At 40.4% G+C, this 19,164-nt stretch overlaps 1 protein-coding gene across 1 annotated transcript in view; it reads right to left on the bottom strand.

Moving 5' to 3' along the window:
• The window catches only part of kcng4a (potassium voltage-gated channel, subfamily G, member 4a), a 29,911-nt gene extending 13,351 nt beyond the window's left edge, over positions 1-16,560 (bottom strand). Inside the window, exons 1-2 of the mRNA XM_017465635.3 lie at positions 16,059-16,560; positions 13,534-14,443 (exon numbers count right to left, since the gene is read on the bottom strand). Coding sequence (XP_017321124.1) covers positions 13,534-14,286 — 753 coding nt within the window. The 5' untranslated portion in view covers positions 14,287-14,443; positions 16,059-16,560. The remainder of the gene's footprint in view (positions 1-13,533; positions 14,444-16,058) is intronic.
• Between the last annotated feature and the right edge of the window lie 2,604 nt (positions 16,561-19,164).

Consider the following 19,164-nt stretch of genomic DNA (forward strand, 5'->3'; position numbering starts at 1 on the left):
GAGGATAGTCCCAGCTCAGCTGGTGGGATGTTTTTCTTACATCGCCTCTAAACCTAGTGTGTTCCAGAGAGCATCAGGAGCGCTAGCTAAATAACTGTTTCCAAATCCAGATTAAAAACATACTTGGCCTATTCCTAAACTTCAAACTTAAGTTTGTTAAATATCCTTCAGGGTCACAGGGAACTTTGGAGCCTTTCGCATAGAGCATCGCGTACAAGCCAGGGTACACCCTGGATGGGGTGCCAACCCATCGCAGGGCACACTCACATACACATTCACACACACACTCATATACTACGGACACATTGAGTACAGTTAATACATTAGTGCTTTATTCAGAGTTGAGTTAAGTGTGTATTACATTGCACACATCAGATTTCATACCTCATATGTAACTATAACCTCATGGGCTACTCAGAAATTCTTAAACAGGTCAATGCTTATCTCATGAACTAAACTTTATATACCACAGTGACTCTTGCAATAATATAATGAACAGTGAGTGACCTGTAACCACAATGGATACCTGCTTTTTAGCTTATCTATTAAACCGTGGACATGTGGGTAAAGCAAAAAACATCCAAAACATGGACCTAGTTCATTCATTTTAAAACATAAAAAGGCTAAATGAAAGCATTAAAGATAACAGTAGTTATTTTTTTGTATTTCTTACCAGTACAAATAACCTGGAAAAATAGATAGAACATGATTAAAAGCATAATGGGTTCCGCCAATGCCTCAGAACAAGTGTATTATGTGGCTGAGAAAACCCATTTGAAACACTGGCTTATGGTCCAGATTACTCATTTGTGTTTGGATGAGTCTCTTGTGAGTTGTTTTACAGACACTCGCCAATGCCCCTTCACTTTACCCACATCTCAGGTGGATATCAGCAAGCACCCAGCACAGCTTGATAATTCACCTATGAGTGAAAAAATTAAATAAAATAATGCAGTAACAATTTCTGCATAGGTCTGTAACTTCTGGCAAGGTTCACTACTGTGCAGAGTTTTTCCATTTAGAGATAATGACTCTCACTGTAGTTCTTTGGAGTCCCAGAGCCTATGAAATAGCCTTGTATCCCTTCCCAGACTGCTGTATTTCAATCACCTTTTTCCTCATCATTTATGGAATTTCTTTCTTGGCATAGTGTGTTACTGTGTAAGACCTTTTAACCAACTTTATGCTGTTGAAAAGTTCTATTTAAGTGTTGATTTGATTGAACCGGGTTTGCAGTAATCAGGCCTGGTTGCGCTTGGTCCAGCTGAACCACATTATGAATGCAGTGTTATAGATTTGGGGAATTAGTAACTATGTGGGGAATACACTTTCACACAGGCACAGCTGGTACTGAAAAAATATAATTTAAAAAATATATTTTGTGTTTACTCAGGTTGCCTTTGTTTTATCTTAAGATTTTGTGTCAATTTCTGAAACTACTGTATTTAGTAGGGTATATACACAAAAACAGAAGAAATCAGGACTGCACCTTATTAAATCAAGACAGCACTGTATTAAAACAGAGCGATTCTCAATTCTGCAAACAGTCACACTCTTTCCTCTATTATAGAGAGTAATAGAAAGTGCCCTGCATAAGGGAGTGGAGGGGTGAGAGAAGAATGAGAGTGCACAATGAGAAGAAGTTGACATAGAAAGCAGGTCCATCTCATTGTGCTTACTGTTTATCTGTTCAATTACCCAGCAGCGGGAGCAACCTTAACCCGAGCTCTCACTCACATTAACATACACAAAAGATAGGGAAAAAAAACTAGATGCCATTTCAGGTACAGCACCATCCTCTTGGGGTTGTGACTCCACTTCCATTTTCTATTGACCAGTTTTGTTTTTTTAAACTGATTTAGTGATTGTGGTGTAGACACAACTGAAAAACTCTTATCTGAAGAACTATACATACAAGAAAAATCTGGAAACCTCTGTGTTGTGAACGACACACAGGTAATTTTTAATAATCTCAACAGACCCTTCAGTTTAATGACTGTGTAACCCAAATCTGAATACGAGGAACATTCGCTGAGTAAATATTGACTTAATTGTTGAACTTAAGTTGCATGTTCTTTAAAGCACTTTTAGTGCGCAAAGTGAAGACTGATATATAAAAAAGCTTATTGTTTTGATTATGTATTGTTATACAGGTGCATCTCAAAAAATTTGAATATCATGGAAAAGTTCATTTTTTTCTGTAATATAATTAAAAAAGCGGAACTTTAATATATTCTAGATTCATTGCTCATAAAGTGAAATATTTCAGGCCTTTTTTTTTTTTATTGTTTTAATCTTGATGATTACGGCTTACAGCTCATGGAAATCAAAAATCCAGTATCTCATGAAGCAATTTTATTGAAGCCAATAATTCTGCAGCTGACTGTATGAATTGTCTCCTTGTACATCCAAAAGATTTTTTTCCCTAGACTGGAACAAAGAGACACTACAGAACAGGTAGTTTGCTTGAAAGTGCAAAGTGAACATGAACATAGAAAGTGTGCAGCAGAAGAAATGAAGGAAATAACAGACCAAAAGGGTGAGTGGTTAGAGGATGAAAGCAGAGGAAGAGGGAGAATTTCCCTCTCAGACGAACAGAGAAATCTAAAAAGACCCGTTTATTCTGGCACAATGTGTCAATTTAATGTGTGAAAAGCCCACCGGAGAGAGAAAAGGACAGACAATAATAAAAATGCACCTTCAAATATTGTGACATTGGACTGTTGATGAATGTGTCAGAGTGAGTTATTATTAAAGGAATGAATAATAAGAATGCCAGGCAAAAGATAAAGCAAGTCAGAAGTAGAGAAAGCTGAATTTATATATATATATATATATATATATATATATATATATATATATATATATATATATATATATATATATATATATATAAAAACATGAATATATGTGGAATTTGAAGATTTCTTTGTCCCTATACTGTGTCTATACTGAGCTCCGTATTATAAAATTCCATGTTCTTTTAATAGATGATATATTTCACAGAAATCCTGTGTGTGTGTGTGTGTGTGTGTGTGTGTGTGTGTGTGTGTGTGTGTGTGTGTGTGTGCGCACATCATTACAGCAATGTGTAATAGCAGGAGTGGAGACTAAAGGGAATAAAGTTGAAGCACATAGCATCAGATACTTTTGTTCACTCATCTGACTCACTCTTCTTTGTAACCCAATTTACCGAGTTGCAGACAATCAGAGCTGCACACACACGTCAAAGTAATTGGTAAAGGGTCTTATTGGCAAAGGGCACTTATATAGTGCTTTTTAACCTTAGCAGTGCTACAAAGCACTTTACACTGTTTCTCATTCACACACACACACTGCCCTGAGAGGTGCTAGCTTGCCATGGGGAGCAACTTGGGGTTCAGTGTCTTGCCAAAGGACACTTCGGCATGTGGAGTTAACCAGAAAAAAAAAAAAAAAAAAAGCAACAGTGAGTGAATAACAACCTAACAGAAATTCCAAATCAGAAGGTATTCGGAGTTGGGGAACTATTAGTCTCAAAGTCTCGTACACAAGAAAGAAAACAAATACTGCTCATAAAAGAACTATTATTCAGTTAATAATATTTATCTTTGTTTAATTAGAAAACCAAATGTATTAATAATGTTAAGCAGTACAGATAGAGAAGATATGTAATGTATTAATATTGGTTAAATTAATGAGCAAAAATATGATCATCCTGTAATTTTGTTAAACATAAGAATGAATAAAAGAATTCTAAAAATAAGAGAAATGAAAACTACTTGCCCAATAAAAACTCTACAGGATCTTGAGAGTGAGTGAGTGAGTGAGTGAGTGTGTGTGTGTGTGTGTGTGTGTGTGTGTGTGTGTGTGTGTGTGTGTGTGTGTGTGTGTGTGTGTGTGTGTGTGTGTGTGTGTGTGTGTGTGTGTGTGTGTGTGTGTGTGTGTGTGTGTGTGTGTGTAGACCAGTGGTGTGTAGACCATTGGCAGACCAGTGATGTGACTGAAGCAGTGCTTGTGTTTGTAATTAAATCAGTAAACAGCACAAATCCAGAATCTGAGCTGACAGTTCCACCATGATGCAAAAGTCCGAAAGTCAAGATATGTGGAGCTCCATCATATCTTAAAGAGAAGAGAAGTGCATCTTTCCTTCCAGTTTTATACATAATCAATACTTCTCTCCTTTATTCTACCTTCATTAAATTAACTTTCCATGTTATCTCTACTCATTGCTCGCTCGCTCTCTCTCTCTCTCTCTCTCTCTCTCTCTCTCTCTTTCTATCTCTGCATAAGGCATATAGTATACAGTTGACGCCAAAACTTTACATACACCTTGGATAAAGATATTCAAGCTCAGTTTTTCACAACGCCACACATTTCATGTTACCATACATCTCTTTTGGCAGGTCAATTACGGCATCTACTTTGTTCACATCATACGTCATTTTAAAGCACTCAGTTAGAGGGCATATTGATTCCAGCGTTAATTCACGCTATCAGAAATCCAGAATTAAGTCGAAAGTTGACATCCAACAAGTTGGCTGTCTATTTAAACAGTCTGGAAGATTTCAGAGAATTAGGAGTGCACCTGTGACTGTAAAAGGGCTTACCTTTAGAGTCAGTGCCTTTTTGTCCTTCATACCATGGGAAAGTCCAAGCAACTCAAGCCAAGACCTCAGAAAAAAAAATGATGGACCTCCAGTGAAGTCCAGCTCCTCCTTAGCAGCAATTTACAAACAACTGAAGGTACCACAATCATCTGTACAAACAATTGTGTGCAAATACAATATTTTTGAGACCACACGAACACTCCATTATTTACAACATTTGATCATGATTTTATTTATTTTACACTCTTGAAACGGCACACTTTTCCTGTTAGTTTCACTGTAGTTCCTGAAAACACCATACAGTAGTACTTGCTGAATAATATGCCTCTAAATTGCTAACTAAATAGGTCTGGACCTTTAAAGGATTGAATTACAGGAGTAAATGTAATGTGTGTACAATCTAATGTTACATTGCGTTTCTAAAAGGTTTGCTGTTTGCGCCAATGATATGAGTGCTGCAAGTAATACTGGTTTTCTGTGAACGGCTTCTGGTTACTGCATTTCGCACACAATGAGATTTTAAGTTTACTACCTTCAGTAAAAGAATCCAAATTAGTTCACAGTCAATTATGTTTTCAATTTAACACACATATTGGGCTAGAACAGCATTTTGGATGGTCTGGGCATCCTATAACACCTTCATCATGGACCTTTCACTCCTTTATTTCAGCCAGAGGAACCAAATTTACACCCACTGCTTGGAAGAGGGAACGACTGCCAGCGAGAGAGAAAGAGTAGTGAGAAAACAGGGGATGGGAGGGTGCTAATGATCAGATCCTAAAGGACACTCCGGTACAGGTCATTACTCCTTGCCTGTCACACCTATACTTTATATACCTATATACTGTATACAGTACTGTGCAAAATAAATGCTGTAGAGCAAAGATGCCTTCAAAAATAATGAAATTAAATGTTTCTCCATTTGAAAAAATACTATAAAGAACAGTAAACAGTATTAAATGAAACAAAGGCAATATTTGGTGTGACGACACTTTGCTTTAAAAAAAAATAAGGTAGTCTCAGGTAGAATTTGTGCAGTTTTATAAGGAAATGAGCTGTAAGTTTTACTGAGCATCTTGCAGAACCAGCCACGGTTCTTCTGGAGACTTTGACTGTCGCACTTGCTTCTTATTTTTGAAAGTAAAGAAAAGTAGATAAGTCATGCAGGACAGCACTGCTAGCATCTATCTGAGAGGAATATAAGCGCTGCTTTTGCACAGGTGTGCTTGCACTATTTCTGTCTGAGTGTTTAAAATTTGAACAGTACTGCAGACACTGGCTGTCTAACGCAAGCATTTCAAATAGCTTTGATTAATGTCCAGGGAAGTCATTACAGAGGAAAAACGAGTCCTTTTCAAGCACAGCTATTTCAGGGTGGAAAAAAAAAAGAGATAAAAATGCCTGACTCTGCACTGCAGCTGAGTTCAGTTTTGTAACACTTCTCTACTTATTACTACACATGACTCACTGTACCTGACATTATAAACGGGAATAAATTCTAACCTACACTAAACAGAATCATTCTCTGGTATTGTCCCTTCCAATAAATACAGCAAAAGTAAACCTACGTGACTAAGCCGGTTTCTGGGTTTTTTTTTTTTTAAATAACTTTTGACATCTATTGTAAATCCAAATGTCAAGCTTTAGAAGTGTCAGCAAAATGCAAAGATCCAATAATGAGCAAGTACTGAGGATGATACTGCACTGAAATGCTGGATCCTTATAAGATCATGTTTGCCATGTTGTCAAATACAATCCACTGACGTATTTCATGCCATCAAAGTATACTATGTTGACTGATATGACACAGACCTTGCATGGGAAGCGTACTGTATTTATCATGTTTCTGAAGTTTCTGGTCATTTGTTCAACGGAAGCTTGCAGAGAACCTGCTACGAAGTGAGATTCATTTTATTAACAATCCAAATAAGAAGGTAAAGTCATGTTCAGAAATCAGGCAGGGGTCAATCGATTAGACAAACAGACCAATGGAGGATGAACCAAGTTAAAAACGTCAGAGTCAAACTGAGAATAACAACACAGAGACCAAAGGTGCGTCTCAATCAGCTCCCTAGTTCAGTAGTCAGGGCACTGATCAGACAGTCCGCCATTTTAAGAGCTGTCTCAATCGCCAAATCCTTCCAGTGCACTGGAACATTTGCTCCCTAAAAAATTCCACAATACACTGCAAAAACCAAGGAGCATCGATGTGCACTATGTTCCCTTACTGGAAATGATGTCATGTTTCTGAAGACTTTCAGCTTGAAAAAAATGTCAGATGAACTCTCAGCCAACTTCCATCTACAAATATAAGTAGCTTGTTATTGAATGATTACTAACACTAACAATTTTGAACTTAATTTAACATTCTATGTATGGTTTGTTTGAGTCTAATGCCTTTTAAGCTGTTAATGATTTAAAAAAAAAAAAATTAATTAGAATGTTCATTCGTTCATCACTTGCGATGGAAGTTTTGAAAAGACAAACCATTTCATCATAAACACATCACTATACAGGTCGTGAACACAATCTAGTTAACATTTAAAAATAATATTTGGCTGAAGTGTTGCAAGGATATGTTACAAAACAATCAAAGTATTTTTCATTATGTGCATTAAACAGCATAAAAAAATAATGACAGAAAGATATCAGCCCAGCTTGTTGTTTATAAATGCCAGTGGTTATGTATTACAAAGCGAGTGTGTAATCATGTCACTGGAAATTGAGTTATCAGTGTCCCGGTGTGTGAGCCAGGGTCCTTACAAGTGCCCGAAGTCGTGTACATGATATACTGATTCATGAGCTATGGAGCTAGGGATCTGATGGTTCCTGGATCGATGGTGGATTTGGATGTCTGTGTAGTTACTGTGAGGATGTCAGGTATCATGTCAGTATCAGAAATCGGACATATATATAAATATATATATATATCTACAGCTCATATATCTACAGTATTGTGCAAAAGTCTGAGGAAATACAATAAAGCAAAGATGACCTTATCCATCCATCCATTTTCTGTACTGTTTATTAGGGATGGGAAATATCTTATGGTTTGCGATATACTGGTAGAAATTCTCACCACAATAAGAATGACAAGATAAGAACGACAAAGTCTAGTTGATGACGTATGTGCGACCCATTCCCAGCTCACGTGCAGGGTGAAAACGAGTATGGTGGAAGGCGGACGTGAAGCTGAGGAGGAGTTTGTCGCTAAACGAGGAGCTACCTCTACAATCTGGAACTGGTTTGGTTACAGAAAATCAGTTTTATTTTTAGATTAATGTTTGTGTTTCTGAGGCTCTCAAGATCACAGCTATCACTTGTAGTCAAAAACATTGGTACACGGTACTACACTTATATCATCACTGATAACGTTATCGCAATAAATACCAGAAAATATTGTGATATAGTTTTAAGTCCATATCGTCCATCCCTACTGTTTATCCTGTACAGAGTTGTGGAGCCTGGAGCCTATCCCAGAGAACTCAGGGCACGAGGCAGGGGACACCCTGGATCGGGGGCCAGCACATTGAATGGCATAATGGCACATACATTCACACACTACGGACAAACTGGTAATGCCAATCAGCCTACAACACATGTCTTTGGACCTGGGGAGGAAACCAGAGTACCGGAAGATGACTTTATGTTTTACATGAAAAAATCTTCTAGCAATCAATAGCAAAAAACTACACAAAGCCACTATTTGGTGTAACAACCCTTTACCTTTAAAAAAATGCATCAGGATCAGTCTCAGGTACATTTCATACAGTTTTGAGACCATTGGCTGGTCAGTTTTTCTATGCAGCTTGGAGAACCTGACTTAGTTCTTCTGGAGACTTTGACTGTCACACTTTGCACTTGTTTTTGCAGCTAATCCCTGGCAGCCCTGCTTGTTACATCCTAAGAAAATTAGTGAAAAAGGAAAATAATCACGAAATCTGACAGGCAGCCCTCACTGAGAGGCCCTCAAAACTCAGACCCACTGCAGCGTACTGCTGGGATCCGAGCCATGTTGCACACACTAATAAGCCTGTGGTCTGTTTTGCTTCACTCTGCTTATTCATCTTTCAGCTTGTAGCGAGTTTGCAAAGTCAAGAATCTGTTTACGCCCTGTAGATGGATGAGTTTACTCTGCTGCAGACATTTGCTGCCTTTTCTTCAAAGACCTCCTGCAGTTCCACTGCCTCGTTGGTTAAGCCCATAAAGACATGGCAACCGTTCATATGCACCTCAAGCTGTTAGTGATCAGGCACTTACACAAATTGAACTGTACCCTGCCATAAAACAGTGTTAAACTGTCAAAACATTTTATCCTCATTCTATCTTTATTTATACCCGAGCGCAGTAGAATTCTTGATTCACGTGTTGATTCATTTCCTGTAACAGCAGCTCCGACACGAGTTCGGCAGCAAAACAATTCACATGGCGGATGCTCCGCATAAACTGATTTACAATTATTATTTTTTTCAAAAGCATCTGATTGTTGAAATGCTAATGTTTATTTAGTATTTTTGGAAGGAGTGTCTGCTTTGGAAGATATCAGAGCTTTGTAACCGTCAGAGGTGAAGCTGTTCCAGGCATTGGAAAATCACCAGGATGGAGGGTTATGCAGTTTCTCTGTAAAACTTTTTTTTTTTTAATTATTATTAACTTCAAGAGAGAGAGGAAAAAAAGAGAGGCTGGTGAAGGAACAGCTGTCTATATATAGTTGCTATAACTTGTTCTCCAAATTTTCCACAATATTAAATGTGAATAAAATATGGATAGATGTAAAAGTATGAATATTGTTAATGTTGGCAATTGTTTTGGTATGAAAAGAATAAAATGTAGAAGAATAAAAAGGAATGTGCTGTTATTGGAAAATAATCAGCTTCTGGGTAGTAACAGATCACAGTACCCCATTGTTGATTATTTTCCTAGAACAGCACACCCCATTTTGTTTTATCCCTTATATTCCTTATAACACTAATTGTGTTGTAAATTACAGAAAGTACACAAACATTTTGTCAGCCACCAGGTTATACCAAATATGTAGTATAATGGACTAAATCACTGCAGAATGCTATAAAAAAAAAAAGAAATAGCAAATAATTTTTTACATCAATAATTAGCAATCAGTAGTGACATTTTGGAATAGTTTTTAAAAAGAATGTTTAACGTCAGGCCTTACCCATGGTTAGAGGAGGAAAATGATTATTTTTAGTTTTATTATCAGATACCAGCTGTTTATGCTTTCTTAAAATAGAGATTCTGCGAGTTTGCCAGAATTCAGCTACCGTGACATTAGATGGGTTTTCCCTGAACAACACACTAAAGGATAAAGGTTTGGGACACTTTTGCTTACAGAGTGAAAGTAGTCACTGTCACTACACAAACAGAGATCAAAGGGTCAGTCATGTACACAGCATCCTGTTATCAGTGCACCCAAGCCTGATACAAATACACACACACACACACACACACACACACACACACACACACACACACACACACACACACACACACACACAGAGGTGAACAGAGATGAATGAGACCCTCTAGTCACGTCAGTGACAATGACAAATGGCTATGTAATGGTGACTGAATGTGACAGCTCTACTGTTTCCATCAAGACCTGGATGGATGGTCACCCTATTCAAGGCATGGTCACTTTTGTGTGTACAATCTTCTTGTGTCGTATGCGCTTTTATACTATAAAACATGCAGTTTTATCTGGTATGGTAGTTGTTTTTTGTTGTCACTGTTTTTGTTATTTTCCCTCCTGCATTCATATCATCAAAGTATCATGCTTTGTCTTGTCCTCCTTCTGTCTTAATGCAATGCTAAATCCAATACATATCTAAATGGTAAATGGCACACTTATATAGCGCTTTTATCCAAAGCGCTACACTGTGTCTCATTAACCCATTCACACACACACACTCAGACACCAATGGTAGCAGAGCTGCCATGCAAGGCACTACCTTGCCATCGGGAGCAAATTGGGGTTCGGTGTCTTGCCCAAGGATACTTCGGCATGTGGAGTCATGTGGGCCAGGAATCGAACCGCCAACCCTACAATTAGTGGACAATCCATTCTACCACCTGAGCCACAGCCAAAATAAAAATATAGCCTAATTGCATACTGACCGGGCACGGTGGCTTAGTGGTTAGCTTGTTTGCCTCACGTCTCCAGGGTTGAGGGTTGATTCACGCCTCCAGGGTTGATTCCTGCTGCAGCCCTTTGTGTGTGGAGTTTACATGTTCTCCCTGTGCTACAGAGGTTTCCTCCGGGTACTCCGGTTTCCTACCCCAGTCCAAAGACAAGAACTGTAGGTTGATTGGCATATCCAGAAGTGTCCGTAGTGTGTGAATGTGTGTGTGATTGTGCCCTGCGATGGATTGGCACCCCATCCAAGGTGTCCCCTGCCTTGTGCCCCATGCTCTTTGGGATAGGCTCCAGGTTCCCCGTGACCCAGTAAGAATAAGCGGTACTGAAAATGGATGGATGGATGCATACTGACCTTCGTATTCTGAAAAACAATGTAAGCTCATTACCAGTTAAACGGCCTCTGTCCAGAAGGCAAGTGAAAGAATGGTAATAAAATCTAATGCTATAGTAGGGTGAACTCTTATCAGTGTGGACAGCACAGGTGTTGTATTTACACACTTATAGGACTGCTCTATCTGCTACTTGTCCATTTTCTCCTCTGCCCAAAAACGACTCAAACACTGATAACATTAACTACATTTCGTAGTGGGCTGGATGAATGACATCGTTTTTGTACAGCCCTAGAAAAGACCACAACACTATCATTCAACACTTTAACCTTAGAGAACACCAACTCCAGATATTTGCTGGCTTGCTTTCTTGTAAAATGCAAATAATGCCACCTCATGCACAGTACAGTTCTACCGGCCCATGTTCGGCATTAAAAGTTCATCGAAGCACAAATGAACACCAATGGGAGCAGTGACTACTGGTATGTTTAGCCAATCAGATAAGGGCTTCACAAAGAAGGGATTTTAAACAAGCCACAATCAAATCCATGTAAATGTCATAGAAATCAGCAGCAACAACGAACAGCAGGCTGCAAGCAGACTCACGGTCTGAGCAAAGATTCTAGAAAGATTTTGTGCTAGATGCTTTGGTTCAGTTTATTCAACCAAGCCATGGTGAAACAAAGGAGAGAAGTCTGGGCAAAGCAGTGTTGCCACAGTGATCATTGAGTTATCTTTGGAAACAATGGTGATCAGTGATTGGTCATTGGGAACAATTATGATCAGTGGATGGTCACTGAGAACAATGGTGATCATTAACTGGTCTTTGGAAATAATGGTGATAATTTATTGGTCTTTGGAAACAAGGGTGAACAGTGCTGTTCATTGGGAACAATGGTGATAAGTGTTTGGACATTGGGAAGAATGGTGATCAGTGGATGATCATTGGGAACAATGGTGATCAGTGGTTAGTTATTGGGGACAACAGTGATTAATGATTGGTCATTGGTACCAAGGGTAATCGGTGATTTGTCAGTGGAAACAACAGTATATCAAGTTAAGGACAGTTGCTAACATCTGTTCAAAAAGTCACTAGATTTTTCACTAGGCTCTTTTTGAAAATAAAATCTGGCAACACTGGGGGAAGTCAGCTTACACACTTAAAAAAAGAGATTACACAGGAATTTGGAGTTAGAAAAAGACTGACTGAACATTTAAGAGGACATTGTAGATGAATAATAAAAAATGATCTAGAAATGCCTGTGACTGACACCCACTGAGAGAGAGTAAAACCATCTGGGTCTTGCAGATGAATGAGTCACAGTGTAAAACATGCCCATTGTTGGCACTTTGCTGAGTCGTGCCCTCCACTTGTCTTTTCTCTTGAACCGACATTCAGGGTAAGTGAATAAGTGATGCAGCTTAGATATGTGTGTGCATAAACTCTGAAAGCCTGCATGGTAATTTAACAGTGGAAAGGCCCAGGTTCCTCCTGCAGACCTGCTGTGTGCATACTGACATTCTGGAATCGTTCATTATGCGCTGCATGTGTTTGCTGACACTGTGGATGCCTCACTGGGCCAGTTCATTACTCTTTGGTATTTACTGACATTGGGGAGCACTGTCTGAACTTCCTTCGTTATTTCCCACTAGGACTGGTGCGCATGCACGCCCACACAATTAGGAAGGAGCACAGTCACTGTATATAAATAGTAATGTGAGTTCTTGCTAATATATTAGTTATAGTAGTGTTTCTCCTAGATTTTATAGCCATGGAATGCATTTAACTGTAAAATAAATTTTAGACCCTCACTAAGCAGATTTATTCCAATATTAGAGCCATAGAGCCTTTTATTTCAGAACTTTCCACCAACAGAACACATTAAGTTCAAGTTGACACTATTTATAGGCCTACTTGTTTTTGAATCAATGAGGGTTGGATCAGACTTATTCAATTCCAGATATAATATTTATAGTAATGGAAGGTTGTGATTTCCACCACTGTAACAAAATACACATTTAAAAAAAAAAACACAGACCCCCTGCATATACTACATGGAAGCCCCCGGACGACACTTTGGAAACCACAGGCTTAGAGGGCTGATTAAATTGGATAAATTGGGTGAATCTGAAAATCATTACAATTACATTACATATGCAGGTTACACATCTATTCACACCAAAAGAATGCAAAATTTCCTAATTTCTTATTTTCAACTTGAGCATGAGATTGAAAGAACGGAAAACAACGTATTCGGGGTTTTTTTCGTTTTGGATTTGTAAATGAATAATAAAATAACAAGCCAATTTTTTTCATTTTCTGATATCTGCTTCTTGATTGAATATGAAAAGGACGAATGATACACGGATTAACATTACTTTAGGAGCCTATATGTGAACCCGTGATTGCAATCAAACTGGAACAGCTACTCTGAAGTGTTGCCTTTGCGTGCAGACTCACCCTGTTCTCTTCCTCTCGCAGGTCGGGCATGGTGCTGATGCACAGGCTGACGACAGTGACGGCCACCATAAGCACTGAGAAACAGGCAAACAACTTCCCTGGCAGACCTGACTGAGGGTTTTCCACCATGTCCCTGAGGCGACTCATGAACCTGTGGTAGCATGTGTCATCCTGTGGGGGGTGCTGCTGAGAACTGCGTCCCCTGAACTCGTCCTGCTTGCGACGTTCCTGTTCAGCCACCTCCTCGAGGCGCATGTACATTTTGCGCTTGCAGCAGCGCTCCATGCATGCCGTCTCTATACCCCAGTAGGTCAGCTCATCATGCAGCGAGAGCGCACATGTCTCACGCAGCATCCGCAGCTTACCCGCTGCTAGGAAATTTAAGATGACACGGAAAGCGCTGGGGCTGCGGTCAAAGAAGAACTCGTGGCGTGCCTCGTCATAGTCGTCACACACACCAGCGATCTCCTCAGGGCTCCTGCATGTTCGCAGCTTGCCCAGACGTGTCATTGGGAACTGCTCCAATGTGCTCCATGGCAGTGTGTAGCGGTTTCCCCCTACGTTGATGAGTGCCTGTAGCGCGTGATCCACGGATAGCAAATCCTCAGGCCGGCGTAAGAGGCGTGCACGCTGGTAATACACACCTTTGATTGTCTCTGTTTCAGGGATCTCAGTGAAGATGCGGTCCAAGCTACTGTCATCACTGACAGACAGGTTGCTAAAATCATGGTTGGTGTTGCTGATGATGGGCATGGTGGCATTTAGATGAGAAGCTGGTCAACAGATGACAAACCGTCTTCTGAGGGGAAGTTAGCTGATGGGAATTTCTGCGTTCATCTGAGAAACAGCACTGAGGGTCCCAGAGGATGTAGTATCACAGGGGACTTCTGCAGTAAGCCTCATTTAATCACTGCAAGAGACAAGTGGGAATAAAAAACTGCAAGTTACTGTTGAAACACAAAATGGCTCTATTTAACACGATAGAGCAACTCGACTTTATCTTTTAGCTATTTCTGGAGGTTTTATACAGTATTCTAAAAGATATAATGACCCAAACAAACACATTTGGATTTGGATTAAGGCATCGATCATAGAGGAACAATTCAGGACTTTTTTTCCCCACTAGGATCCCAGGAACACAATGCAAAACCCTTACAAAAACTATCAAGTTTTAAAAAGTGCATCAGGAACATCAGCATCATTGTGGATTCCAGAAGGATAAACAAAAACTATGGCAAATATTATCCCATTATGTAATCGAATGCAGATTGAATATCATTCAACTCCAGGCTTACAGCAGCGATCTGGAACACTCTAATGTCTACTCAGGAAGGATTGAAAGCTGATTATTGTGTCAAAGATTGACACTATATCACTATATAGTTCAGACATAGGATAGTGTGGGGGGGGACCTATCAAGGTGACTTTTCATGAACCATAGACTTCTGTGCTGTCTGTAGTTGAATTTGAAAATAAGTATAAAGTAAATGTTGTCATATGCCACTGGGTTGCTGTTGTACAGTAAACCATGTGCACCATGTGCCTCTTAAGGGCTTGAATACATGATGTGAATCCTAATAACCACACTGGGATTCAGTGTTCGATTTGGATGGGGGAGGATGAAGAGAAAAAGGGTGGAAAGAGGAAACTGAACAAAGACTGCTTGTGGATATAGAGAAAATAGTTCCGTATCCTAGTGTGTGTACATATCTTACACAGGGTTACTGGGATCCTGGAGCTTATCCCAGGGGACTCTGGATACAGGGTGCCAGCCCATCGCAGGGCACACTCGCACACACATTCACACACCCTTTCACACACTATGGACAATTTAGAGATCAGCCTACTGCGCAATTATTTGGACTTGGGGAGGAAACCGGAGTACCCGCAAGAGACACACGAAGCACGGGGAACACATAGTGGAGGCGGGAATCGAACCCCCAACCCCGGAGTTGCGAGGTTCTTTGGAAAATTTTTTTTTTTCAAAACAAATTTTACAGAGTTACTTTGTTTGAAAATTGCATGAAAGCATGCTTGTTGTGAAAACTCATTTTAATGTCAATTCTATGCACTCTCAGAAATAAAAAGTCCTGTAAGCTGCCTTCACTGTTGATCTATAGTGTATCAGATACATGGTAATGTGAGTATAATATACCTTTAAACAGGATTTAAGGTAGGCTACATGCTTGGACCTTGATTGAACTGTTGATTAGCTTTTTAAATTAACTTCTTTATATGCACCATTCCAAATAAAAGCTACTCAGTAAAGGCAGTGAAGAGTTAACCTATACATGACTGTATACAATGGGAACAAGGAATGATAGTTTATTACTCTTTTTATTTTCTGAAAGTGAGTAAAACTCGGGAAAAGCCTGTATGCCAGTGGTGATGACTACAATATAATACTTGTCCAAATATTTGACAGCTCAGATGTCCTCAATAACGCACGTGCATTAGGGCATGGCTCACATGAATATTAAAAGAATGAGAGAATAATCAGAGAAGAAAACTCTGTAACTACCTACCACTGAGCCGGTTTGCGTAGCCGGTCCTCACTTTTTTTTCCCCCACCAAAGTTTTCTACTTAAAGCTTCGCAGCTCACATCAGGACCGTAGTATTTCCCTTTCTTCTGCTGGAAGAAAGAAAACAGCTCCTCGCGCTGGAAACGAGAAGGACAGGACGCTGACGGTCCCGCGCGCTCTGTACCGCAGCCTGAAAGAGCGCGCGCGGTGAGGAGGAAAGCCTGCGCGCGCGCGCTTCCTCTCCTCAGCCTCTGTTCTACTCGGGGTCGGTGCTCAGAGAGGGACTGCAAGTTCGCAGACGGGATGTGTCAGTGTGCATTCGCGCACCTCGTCCTGCCTGCGGCGCACCTGTCAATCCACTCCAGCTCAACCAAGAAAAGAGAGAGAGAGAGAGATAGAAAGAGAGAGCACGCGAGAAAGAGGCGTTTCTTTTCTTTCTTTTTTTTTTTTAGGATAAGTCAAGTTTCATGCGCGAAGGACGACTGCTGCTTACCTACTGCACCACCATCATCTTCTGTAGAGTAAGCATGAAAGAAGCGCTGGGACTGGAGACAGGGGTTGCCAGGTTGGGTTGATACCATGTTCTATGGTTTATAAATGTACTGTTTCTTCTCAGAACAGTGGTTAGTAATAGTTTAGCCGACGAGGAAATCCCCAATCTGGCAACATGCTGGAGCTCGGAAGTACTGCTTTAATCTTTACTGTATCAGCGGCCAGCATTGGTACAGTGTGACAGCGTGACATCAAGGGGGATTGTAGCAGAAAGAGCCATTCAAATATATACACACTGAATGGAGTATAGTGATTTAGTACTGTTCTGATGCACTGGATCTACATCTCTCTCTCTCTCTCTCTCTCTCTCTCTCTCTCTCTCTCTCTCTCAAAGTCAAAAGGTTGCTTTATTGGCATGACAAATATTACCATTTATATTGCTAAAGCTTGGGTACAGACAAATTTGAATATAACTACAGAAACAAATGTACATACATTCAACAATACAGTCAAACAGAAACACTAGTAACAAGGCTCATAGAACCCTGAGAGAATTAAAAATAAAATAAGAAAGAAAGAAAAATACATGTACATATGTATACATACATATAAATAAATATACACACAGCTTTCTCTGTGCTCCCCCAGTAGGTGGGGCAGTTTGTCGGGGTCTAAGAGGCAGATAAAGTTGGGGATGATGTTATTCATTTCAGTGAAGAATTCAGTTCGAATGTGGTTATATTTAGTGCATTCAGTGAGGAAGTGCAGCTCTGTCTCTATTTTATTTTATTTAGTGTACAGTGCTGGCACAGTCTCTTCTCTCGGGGCAGCAGGACTGTCTGTGTCGAACCGTCTAGATGGCCAAGCGGTGCTTGCTGAGTCTGTACTTCGTTAAGGTGTTTCTCAGTTTTGGGTAAGTCATCTTGCTCAGATAATCGACCACACTGTACTGTCTGTTTAGTGCCATATAACACTGCATTTTACTATGGAGTTTAGTTTGGGTTTCCCATGAGGCCAAATAATTTACTTTCAGTGTTTGTGTAATTTGGTACAGTTTAATTGGGTTTGCAAAATTCTTCTGTTCATGAGTCTTTACTGTGTTGGTGGTGTATTAGTGTATTTTGGTGGTGTGTTAGTGTGTGGTACTGGTGTGTTGGTGTGTGTTGGAAATGTGTTAGTGTGCGGTAGGGTTGTGGTAGTATGTGTTGGTGTTGTGTTAGTATGTGGTAGTGGTGTGATAGTGTGTGTTGGTGGTGTGTTAGTATGTGTTGGTGTTGTGTTAGTGTGTGGTAGTGGTGTGGTAGTGGTGTGTTAGTGGAGTGGTAGTGTATGTTGGTGGTGTGGTAGTGTGTGGTAGTGGTGCGTTAGTATGTGGCAGTGGTGTGTTAGTGGTGTGTTAGCGTGTGTTAGTGGTAGTGTGATGGTGGTGTGTTAGTGTGTGGTAGTGGTGTGTTATTGTATGGAAGTGGTGTGGTAGTGTGTTGGTGGTGTGGTAGTGTGGTAGTGGTGTGTTGGTGTTGTGTTAGTGTGTGTTGGTGGTGTGTTAGTGTGTGATAATGGTGTGTTAGTGTGTGGTAGGGGGGTGTTGGTGTGTGTTAGTGTGTGTTGGTGGTGTGTTTGTGTGTTGGTGGTGTGGTAGTGTGTGGTTGTGGTGCATTATTGTGTGGTTGTGGTGTGTTGTATTGTGTAAGTGTGTGGTAGTTGTGTGTTGGTGTTGTGTTAGTGTGCGTTGGTGTTTTGTTTGTGTGTGTTGGTGTTGTGTTAGTGTGTGTTGGTGGTGTGGTAGTGGTGTGGTAGTGTGTGCTGGTGTTGTGTTAGTGTGTGTTAGTGTGTGTTGGTGGTGTGTTAGTGTGTAGTAGTGGTGTGGGGTGTATGGGGTGCATGTGTGTTGGTGTTGTGTTAGTGTGTGGTAGTGGTGTGATAGTGTGTGTTGGTGGTGTGTTAGTATGTGTTGGTGTTGTGTTAGTGTGTGGTAGTGGTGTGGTAGTGGTGTGTTAGTGGAGTGGTAGTGTGTGTTGGTGGTGTGGTAGTGTGTGGTAGTGGTGCGTTAGTATGTGGCAGTGGTGTGTTAGTGGTGTGTTAGCGTGTGTTAGTGGTAGTGTGATGGTGGTGTGTTAGTGTGTGGTAGTGGTGTGTTATTGTATGGAAGTGGTGTGGTAGTGTGGTAGTGGTGTGTTGGTGTTGTGTTAGTGTGTGTTGGTGGTGTGTTAGTGTGTGATAATGGTGTGTTAGTGTGTGGTAGGGGGGTGTTGGTGTGTGTTAGTGTGTGTTGGTGGTGTGTTTGTGTGTTGGTGGTGTGGTAGTGTGTGGTAGTGGTGCATTATTGTGTGGTTGTGGTGTGTTGTATTGTGTAAGTGTGTGGTAGTTGTGTGTTGGTGTTGTGTTAGTGTGCGTTGGTGTTTTGTTTGTGTGTGTTGGTGTTGTGTTAGTGTGTGTTGGTGGTGTGGTAGTGGTGTGGTAGTGTGTGCTGGTGTTGTGTTAGTGTGTGTTAGTGTGTGTTGGTGGTGTGTTAGTGTGTAGTAGTGGTGTGGGGTGTATGGGGTGCATGTGTGAGGACTCACCAGTCTTAATAGCACTGTCAGACTGTCGGATCCAGTGCGAGTTCTCTTGTTATTA

Source organism: Ictalurus punctatus, chromosome 4 (assembly GCF_001660625.3).
Source record: "Ictalurus punctatus breed USDA103 chromosome 4, Coco_2.0, whole genome shotgun sequence".
NCBI lineage: Eukaryota > Metazoa > Chordata > Actinopteri > Siluriformes > Ictaluridae > Ictalurus > Ictalurus punctatus.